This window comes from Tupaia chinensis, unplaced genomic scaffold (genome assembly GCF_000334495.1).
Source record: "Tupaia chinensis unplaced genomic scaffold, TupChi_1.0 Scaffold000235_1, whole genome shotgun sequence".
Lineage (NCBI taxonomy): Eukaryota > Metazoa > Chordata > Mammalia > Scandentia > Tupaiidae > Tupaia > Tupaia belangeri.
Genome location: NW_006159713.1, coordinates 5,552,529 through 5,562,794, shown reverse-complemented (window position 1 = coordinate 5,562,794; position 10,266 = coordinate 5,552,529). Strand labels below are relative to the sequence as shown.

The 10,266-nt window shown below is 40.0% G+C and overlaps 1 protein-coding gene across 5 annotated transcripts in view; it reads left to right on the top strand.

Annotated features, from left to right (window-relative positions):
• Positions 1-10,266, top strand: part of CSNK2A2 (casein kinase 2 alpha 2) — a gene marked incomplete at its 5' end in the record, with an annotated part of 52,255 nt that overhangs the window by 25,781 nt on the left and 16,208 nt on the right. For all 5 annotated transcript variants that reach the window (XR_001370383.2, XM_014587793.2, XM_014587794.1 and 2 more), the window contains 2 exon segments: positions 5,533-5,592; positions 10,005-10,088. Coding sequence is in view for 4 of the 5 variants with exons in the window: in XM_014587793.2 (XP_014443279.1) it covers positions 5,533-5,592; positions 10,005-10,088 (144 nt within the window).

Sequence of the window (10,266 nt, the reverse complement as noted above, 5' to 3'; positions counted from 1 at the left end):
AAAGAGTAGCACAACCAGTAGTACCCTTACATTCTTTACTTAGATTTACTAGTCGTTAATATTTTGCCACATTTTGGGGCCAGCCAGCAGGTGGCATGGTGGTTAAGTCACATTCCTACATGGCCAACCATGGTTCAAGTCCCGGACCTGATGACTTGCTTTCTAACTTTCCCTCCTCTCCGTGTCTCTCTCTGGTCAAATTAAAATAAATGAATTAAATTAAAATAAATAATTATTTAAAAAATGTATTTTGCCACATTTGTTGTTATTTTCCTCTTTTCCCCACTCTCCCTTTTCTATCTGTAGCTTGTCTTTGTTCTGCGTTGTCTTAAACTAAGTTGCTGACATACATCATGCTATTTGTTCTTAAATCTGCTAGCACCCAAACTAGGACATGTCGGCATAACCCAATTCTTACTATTAGTACACCTAAGAAATTTAACATTTAGGGGCCAGCAGGTGGTGTGGTGGTTAAAGATGCTGGACTCCCACATGGCCAACCTCAGTTCAAGTACTGGAGCTGGCGGCTTGCTTTCTCAATTTCCTTCTCTCTCTCTCTCTCACTCTCTCTCACTCTCACTCTCTCATTCTCTCACTCTCACTCTCTGTCCCTCTCTGGTCAAATTAAAATAAATAAATATATAAAGTTAAATAAAATTCTTTAAAAAAAAGAAAGTTAACATTTATATAGCCATGCCATCTACAATACTGTAGAGCCCATATTTTAAAATTTCCCAGTAACTACTGTCCTAATATCCTTTCATAAAGCTTTGTGTTTGTGAATGTACTGTGATCCAGAATTCAATTATATTTCTAAAACTTATTTTTGGTTCCTATTTTGATTGCATTGTATCCAGAGAACATGATTATTTGGAATTTATCAGTAGCTATTAATGTGACTTTAGTATATGGACTTTCTTTTTATCAAGAGTGTTAATTTAGTTCAGAGCTTCAGTGGCCTTAGTAACCCTTATATTTCACTTTATGGTAGAGGTACTGGTTTGGTCAGTGCCTTATATATGTCAAAACTATAATGAAAGATGCATGATGATACTGAGAACAAAAGACAGAATTCTGAAACAAATGAATGGGAAAGCCAGTCTGAGAGTTGGAATGAGTAATTACAGCAAACCTTCAAAGTCAAAAATACCTCAGGGGAATCTAATAAGATAGGTACCTTTTTGATGTACTGAAGTCCTTCTTGAGACATGCCTCTCAATTTTCTATGCCTTTGGGAAAATATAGGTAAAAATGAATCTATATTTTAAGTAAAGCATATTATTTGGGCATGTTAAAGATTGAATGAACTCTGTCCTAAGTAGATGGTAGTCGCATTGATATTTGCACAGTTCCTAAATCACTGGCATAGAAGTAGGCCTTGACTAGTTTATAGTGTAAGACCTTGCTGATTCCTGTTAGTTTGAGTTCACAGACTAAATACAGGTTTCCTATTGGAACAAAATGTACTGTTACTATAGATCATTAACGTTATTTTGTCATTTCCTTATAAAACTTCACGGAAATAAATCACATTTTCAGATGATTGTAGTGGCTTTGATTTACTTGATTAAGGATTTGTTGTACTTCCTCAAATTTCTAACAGTGTTGACCTGGGTTTTTTTCTGGGTCTGCAAGTTACATGTTAATGCCTCAACTTGTAGTTGCTACCTTACGTACCTCTTTCTCTTTCACTTTATATCCCATTCCCCCTGTTTTTTCTTTTCCCTTTGTGGGCAAACTGAGGTTTCTAGACATAGACTAAGCTGTGTACATGAGAGAATGGCAAGCTCTGTGGCCGGTGAGAGCTTGCTCTGTGGGTGATGTCCATATCTGGCATGTGACCAGAGCTACCTGGTAATTAACCTTTTCGGAATGTATGAGTCCTTCTGAATACTAGTTGTTGGGGATAGGGCCCTGGGACCTGTGGCTGATTGTGATTCAACTGAACTGCCCCTGGTGTCTGAAGGGCTCTGTGCCTGCAGATAGAAGAAGTGAGGCCTGCATGTGGCCATTCCTCCCTGGCAGGGAGACCCGGAGTTCAGTGATCCAATTGCAGCTTCTGCCATTTTCATCCCCAGGCTTTGGGGTTAATTAAAAAGCCTGGGGAATCTCCACTATGGGCCCTTTTGAGCAGTCTCATAATGGATCTGAGATCTAGGAAAATGCTGGTGTTTGAAGCTTTGGGGATTGGTGAGTAGTTTCTTGTGAAGTTTCCCTTTCTAATTTGTCTTGGACTCTTGGTATTTGTATTTCTTGGAAGATGGTTTCTATTTTGTTCCGTTGGTTGGCGAACATAAAAAGGTTATGCACAAAGCAGAGAACACCAGACTCGGTGTAGAGTATGTAAAGCATATGTTATTCTGACGTACAAGGACTTAGAATGTGGTTGGAGAGCTTGATGTGGAAATAATAGGTATAATAGGGAGTTACACAGTGGACCCAGGTATAATAGCGCATGGGGGCAGTTCAGAGAGCTTGAATTGCCAAATTGGTGTCTACCACTAGCCACGGTACCTGTTTTCTCCCAGTCATTTGTGTATACCACAGTATGCAGGGAATGTTGGTATGGACTCTAGAGTACGGCAAAGTGAATATTGATAGCAGAGTGGTTGATGACCTCAGGATCTTTAGGTCACTGCCATGACTAAGAGGAATGTTTTCTCTGGGGACCCTGCTTCTGTGAGTGTCCTGTGAGACTCTAGACAGAGAGTAAACAGCATGGACTTCAGAGAAGAGAGGGCCTGCTATCAGCTCCATAGGAGGTGGATAGGATGGGATGGATTTGACTTTACAGGTTAAATGAGGGTATTCCAAATTTGTGGAATGGGGATTCTGAGAGAGAATGAGGACACAGGCTTGTTTGGTGGGACTGGGAGACATCTGGGGACTACAGTAGAGATCAGAGCTATGAAGTTGGAGAGAAAGCAGACTGTGTACCATGGTGGTCCTGAATTTTAGGCCCAGGTGGTTAAAATTAAAGTTTGCTCTCCCCTATCCCGTCTCCAAAGGCTGCTGAGAAGTGAGGGTAAATAGCAGCCAGTCACTCAGGACTTTGTATTAGGCCTAAGCACTATTATACAATTGGTGTCTCTTAAGTAAAGTTGATACTGGTTGGAATAGCTAGAAGTACTATATGTTGGCAGTCCACATTTTTATGCCATATACCATTTACATGCATGTTTGATATAGATACTGCATGATATAAGGAGAAAAACCTTTCACAGAAAAAGTCCAAATAAGGGACCAGCAGATGGCATAATGTTTACGTTGCTGGACTCCCATGTAGTTGACTTTGGTTCAAGTCCCGGACTGGGCAGCTTAAAGTCATGTTGAGCGCGTGTGGGTGCATATCCAAGATCCATAGAGGAGAATGGAGGAGAAGGGATTGTGGCATGGCCATACCCCTGGAAGTGATTTCTTGCTTTCTGTTTCTGTCTGTCTCATTCCAGTAAGCACACATGCCTTACAGTAAGAGCCTCTCCCCCCAAAAGTCCAAATAAAATAGCCCATAACAGTTTTTGTTTGTTTTGTTTTTGTTTTTGTTTTTGAGAGATTTTTGCTATAGAGCACGTGCAGTGCCAGAAAAACAGAGACAGAGAGACAGAAAGCGAGAAATCACCCCCCAAGGGGATGGGCACGCTGCAATCCCTTCTTTTCCATTCTCCTCTCGGGATCTTGGGCATACATGCACATGCACCTGGCAAGAGTTTAAGCCACCGGGTCCAGGACTTGAACTGAAGTCGATTATATGGGAGTCCAGTGACATAGCCATTACGCCATCTGCTGGTCCTACCCATAACAGGTTTCTAGGAAAAAATATTCCAGCCCTCCGAAGGTTAGAAACTTTGAACTTTTCTCTTTTGTCAGCCATTCATTGACTAAAAGTTCAGTTTAACACAGTCTCGGCAAGGGATCTCCTTAACTCACAGAGAAGGAGGTGCCTGGACAGCCAAGAGGTGATATCTTAGTCTGTCTCTACAATCAGCCATGCTGTACAGCCACATACAGGCTAAGGCTTGCAGTGCAAACGTTGCAGAATAAATAGAAAACTGGGGTGTGTGTTAGGTGGTTGAAACTCTCCTGAGCAGAAATGTTGGCTTATCTGTGCCATTCTGCTTGAATGCAGTTCAGTCCCAACCAGGGTCAGCCTCCAGTTCTGAGCAGCTCCTGATGCCACTGGCCTGTGTTTTAATTCTCTGCTATGCCTTGAGCCAGCAGCTGTCTGCCATTGATGAAATCAAATATTCTTACTAAGCTGGAAAGGAAAATTACCCTTACCTAGAAGGAGAATTCTAAAGTCTTGGGTTCTTACAAAATGTTAAGTTTGATTCTTGGCAGATTTGTCGTTTTCTTTAAAAAAGTATTTTTGAACAAATATCAAATAGTGAAGAGTCTCCTTTATTCCCCTGTATCCCAGCTGCCTACTCCTCCACACATGTATATGTGAAACCACTTTTTATTAGTTTCTTCTGTATAATTTTTGCCAATAAGAAAGATATAGATGGGTAGTCCAGTCCCCTCCTCCTCCCCAGACACATTGTATACACTCTTTTATGCCTCTTGGAGAGATTCCTTACGTTGCTTAAGCTGTTATTCCAATAGAAGAGCTAGAGAAGGTTTAATAAAGATGTGTCGATCAATTTTTGAAGAAAGCATTGCTTGAATTGATGGAGAAAGAGATTTGCTTGGAATTGACTGAATATCAAAGGTAATAATAGTACATACAGTTTCTGACAAGGGTTTTTGCTGCTTATAGTGAACTTTGTTGCACAAATGTTAGTCTGACTCTGAAATTTTTTTTAAAAATGTCAGTCCAAATGTCTTTCGATTATTAATAATGAAAGTTTTCATTTGTGTGTCACTTTGGCCTGTGATCATTTTCAGTATCTCCTTAATACCCCACTCTACCATTCCTTTATTTATTTTTTAAATAATTATTTTATTCAACTTTATATATTTATTTATTTATTTATTTCAATTTGACCACAGAGAGAGAGAGAGCGCAAGTGAGAAAGCAAGCTGCCAGGTCCAAGACTCAAACCACGGTCTGTCATGTGAGAGCCCAGCACCCTTAACCACCACTGTGCCACCTGCTGGTCCCACTCCTTTATTCTTACATCTAAAACATCAGTTGTTATGAGATGTGATTTTTTTTTTTTCCAGCCTGGTTGACAGGGGCTTTGGGTATAGACTTTTGGAAAGTTGCTTGTCACCTCCAAATGCTGTAATGCTTCTTTTTCCTCACATTCTTTCACAAGCATCTTGTCTTGCTACTATTTTACCCTGTCAGCCAATGACGTTCTACAGAGCTCTGCTATCTACTTAGAACTCAGTTCTCCAAAATACACTATGGTGGTGCAGTGGGGTTGGTTAGGCCCTCATCTTTAGTCTTTGTTCCCAGTCAGGTAGTAAAAAGTCATGGGACTTCTTAGCTTACTAAGCACTAAGTAACTTTACTGAGAGTGACCTGCACTAGGGATGACAAAATGCAAGAGACTGAATTAACTTATCGTTTTCCAAAATCTGTTGCAGCAACTCTACCAGATCCTGACAGACTTTGATATCCGGTTTTATATGTATGAACTACTAAAAGTAAGTGGCATTTATAAACATTGAATTTTATTAGGCTTACTCATTGAAGGAGAAGTTTTTGAGAGGACAAAGAGAACTCAAGCAGAATATTACTTCATAACCAGAGAATTTAGTGAGATGTTCAAACCTCTCTTGAGGCCTGCATCATGAGATCTTCATGGAAGAAGAAAGATCTTCATCTTTTTCATGGAACTGAGAAAGATGGCCAAGTCACAGGGGACCAGGGACACTATACCAAAGATTAGAGACTCCCACAGCTCTTACTGTGGATTTTATCTTTGCTGCTTAATAAATACTTAGTTTTCTCTGCATAACAAATCACCCCGAACTTAATGGCTTTTTAAAAATGATTTATTATTCCTCATAATTCTGTTAGTTAGCTGGATGATTCTTTAGGTCTGGGTCAATTTAGGTGGTCCAGGACGGCCTTATTCACATACCTGGAACTTCAGCTGGAGCAACTGGGATAGCTGAAAGCTCATCTTCCAGGAGATTAGTTTGGGCTTCTTCTCATGGTGGTCTCGGGTTCCTAGCAGGAAGGGAGGGACAATCCTCCATGTGCAGGCACTTTTCAACCCTCTGCTCTAACATGTTGGCTAATACCCTATTAGGGAAAGCAAATCACATGTCCATGCCTACCTCCAAAATGTAGAGAAAAAGATCTCATTTCTTAATTGGAAAAGCATTGAAGTCATGTTGCAGGAAGATATGCATCAGGGATGGGAGGCATTTGTGGCCATTATTTTCTTGCCATCTATCAAGATCCCTTTCTTATATGGGACTGCCTACACTCCCCCTCTAGGCTGGGCTAGTTAATGCAGGGAGACATAATGCAGGGACCATCTAAGAAATCTGATCCCAGGCTTTATGAAATTACTGATAGATGGTGGAATTTTTTTTTTTTTTTTAGTTTGTGTAGGTATACAGTTAGTTAAAGAATCCCAAAAGTGTAAAATTAAATAGACCAGTGGGTTCTAGCTTTTTAGGGTTGTGTATCGCTAAGATCTGATAAAAATCATGAACTCCTTCTGAAAATACGTGTATATATATGTATAGTATTGTATGAAGTTTTAGGGGGATTGTGAATCTTAGGAACAACTGAAATAAGAGAGAGATGAATGAGGTACTGGTATTGTTGAAGAAAAATGCCAAGACGGAGTTTCAGTAGGATTGCAAACAATTGTTTGGACAAAATACCAGGTCAAGTCGAGGCTGAGCTTTAGGGAATGGGAATTTTAAAAACGTGCTTCATACATGAATACTCGAACAAACTGTTTGTCATTAGAGAGTTAAGATGATAGACTTGAGAGTCTTCATTGTCATCATGATCAGAAAGACAAGGGTAGAGCTTGATTTATCCCCCCTTTCTCCATGTCCTCTCCAGACTAAAACTGAAGCCCTGGTGTGGAAGAGGTTTGCAGTGCCATGGTCCTGGGAAGGCCTAGTCTTCCCTCAGGGTGCTTCCCAGGAAATCTGTGCACTCACCCCATGAGAACTACAGTCCGATCTCACAGTAGGTTACTTTAAGTAAGATTTGAGATTTTGCAGTTTTTAGCTAGCACCAAAGGTGAAGATGTATAACCTAGCTCATCTGTCCTTAGATCAGGTAAAGACATCCCAGTAATGCTGGTCTTCCCGGGCTGGCTATACAGATGTCACTAAATGTCTGATGTCCTTTCTGCTAGACTATTAGGACACATCTCTTTCTGCTAATAAGGCAAATCCCAGATGAAACTTGAAAAAACATCTTTCATGCTTAATGGTCAAACCCTACTGGATTTAAAAACTGAAATAATTCCCTAAGGAATTTAAAAGCATGTCAGTAACTCCACAGAGAGTCTGACTAGTGAACCTGACAAAAGAATTACCTTACTGTATTTGTTCAGCCTTTGCTTTCATCAGGTATTTTTCATATCCCAGGTATTGTGGTCCCAATTAATTTAATTATTTTGGCAAAGATTAAGCAAAATAGTACTATAGAATCATCACTTGATAAATTTTCTCTTGAAGGAAAAAAAAAAGAATGAAAAAGGGGAGATATTTAACTTCACTGACAATGTAAGAAAGCAAGGCTACGGAGCTGCAGTGTGCTTGCCCCATGATTCACTGAGGCTTTGTAGCAGGATCCAATCTCCTGGCTGAGATTCAGGGAGGTCTGCCCTGGATTTCATAAGGCACTGCCACAAAGGCACTTCGAAATCTTGCTACAGCTGTTGTAAAACATAAGAAAGAAATTCAATCAAAATAGAATATAAGTGAAGTGAATATCTATTAAGTGTTTTTTTTTTTAATTTAACTTGTGTAACATTTTCACATATAGCTATATAGAACTATGCTATCTAGTGGTAGCTGCTACCTATAGGTAGCTATTTAAATGACATTAAATGTGAAACTTAGTTCCTTAGTCACACTAGCCACATTTCAAGTGCTTGATAGCCTCAGTGTAATGACTACTGTATTGTACGTTGCAGTTATAGAACATGTCCACTGTTGCAGAAGGTCCTGTTGAATAGGACTGATAAAAGAGTATGCTAAACGTCCCGAAATGCTCTCTCCTGCCTCTCTTCAGTATCACCTCCTCTGAAGATTATCTTCTTATCTCTATCTATGTTTGGTACTGTCTGTTAATGATCTTCAAGTAGAAGGCATTATCTATTATGTGCTCCTTTGTGTCTAGGAAAAGTGAAATTGTACATGGACCGGGGGAGTTTATACCTGAAATGCCAATCCTAGGGATCATTCCCTGGTTTATGTATTCCTTCAGTGTAAAGATGGACTATACATTGTCCTTGCCAGTCTAGTTCAGTGTATCTCAGCCTGGTCAGTTGCCCCTCAGGGAACACTGGCAATATCTGGAGCCATTTTTGGTGTTACAGCTGGTTGGTAGAGGCCTAGGATTCTGCTCAGTATCTTCCAGTCCGTAGGACAGCTCTCCACAACCAAGAATTACTTGACTAAAAACCTCAAGAGTGCTAAGGTTGTGAGAAATCCTAATCTAGCCCCATAAAAATGCCACCAAGAGCACTTGGCATGCACATAGTGGTTACCATGTGATTATGGACTGCTGTCATTACTTGGTTACTCGAATATATCACTGGCCTTGTGGAGGCTTCTAGTGCTTTTTAAGACAAGCCAATGTTCTAACTTTGAAATTTACTGTATGAGGAGAGAATAAGGAACAAGGTTTTGTATTATTTGGGGGTGCAGGATAAGTTTAACTCATTTTTAAAAATAGCGAAGGATTTGTGTCATCATTTTGAAGAAGATATAGTCAATAAGTTTGAAAAGATGTTCAACTTTATTGCTCATTTGGGAACTACAAATCAAAACCACAACAAACTACCACTTTACACCCACAGGAACAGCTGTAGTCAAAAAGAGGAACAACCATGTTGCTGGTGGGGATGTAAAATGTTCCAGCCACTCTAAAAAATAAAAGTCTGATGTAAACTTACCATACAATCCACCACTTCCACCCCTTGGCATCTACCCATGAGAAATGAAAGTATATGCCCTCTCAAAGACTCACACCTGAATTTTCCCATAGCCACAGCATTCATAATAGCCAGAAAGAAACAGCCCAAATAAACATCAACTAGTACATCTGGGCAGAGAATAAAGTATACAGAATACTATACATGTGTGATTTCACTTTCTAGGTGCCCAGAAAAGGCAAATCTATAACTACACATAGCAGATGAGTGTGGAAAGCAGGGCAAGGAGGGGTTGAGAGTATCGGGAGTGAGGATTGACTGCATACAAGCTCAAAGGAAATTTTGGGGCTGATAGAAAAGTTATGGATTATGGTGGTGATTGCACAACTCCGAATTTTCCAAAAATCATTGACTTATATGCCTTAAAATCTAATCTGTATATTATCTTATTAGAAGCAGTTTTTCTCTTGTATAATAATAAAATGGTAATTCTTAAAGGCCAGCCAGCTCAAGGATTGTATTTAAGAAAAAGTCTAATGCTCATTAATATAGAAAACCCACATGGACACATGTCTAAAAGATAAGCCGTGTTGAAAGATACATTTATTTGAACATCACGCTTCTTGTCCACATGGATTCTGACATGCCTTTTGGACCACTATGAGATGTGACTCTCCAGTAAGGTTCCCAGACCAGATTCATCTCACCTCCCTTTAAAATAAAAAACAAAAACAAACCTTCATTGTAGCCCTCGACATTTCCTCCTTCATAGTCCTCTTTCTACTAGCTGCCAGCAGCAGTGGGCACAGAGAGAGCAGAGTGTACCTTCTGAACCCTGTATTTCTCTATAATTACAGACAATAAGCTACCCTTAGGAGACTATCTTCAAGTCAAGGTGTCACAAACAAAGAAGAATATACTTGCATCGGGGGTGGTAGAGGGTTTGCTTACTTTTCTCTGTGCTTTCTTACCTAATAGGCTCTGGATTACTGCCACAGCAAGGGAATCATGCACAGGGATGTGAAACCTCACAATGTCATGATAGATCACCAACAGAAAAAGGTACCTTTACAGCCAGGCAGCAAGAAGCCTTCGTTGGAAGGCCGCGGCCAACCCCAGAGATGTCCACACCGAGGCAGTGTCTGTAGACCTGTGCTGTTTGCTTTGGCCAACTTGTGTTACTGTTGTTTCTCCAGTCTCCAGGGTGGTTTTTTTTTTTTTTTTTTTTTTTGTCTTTAGG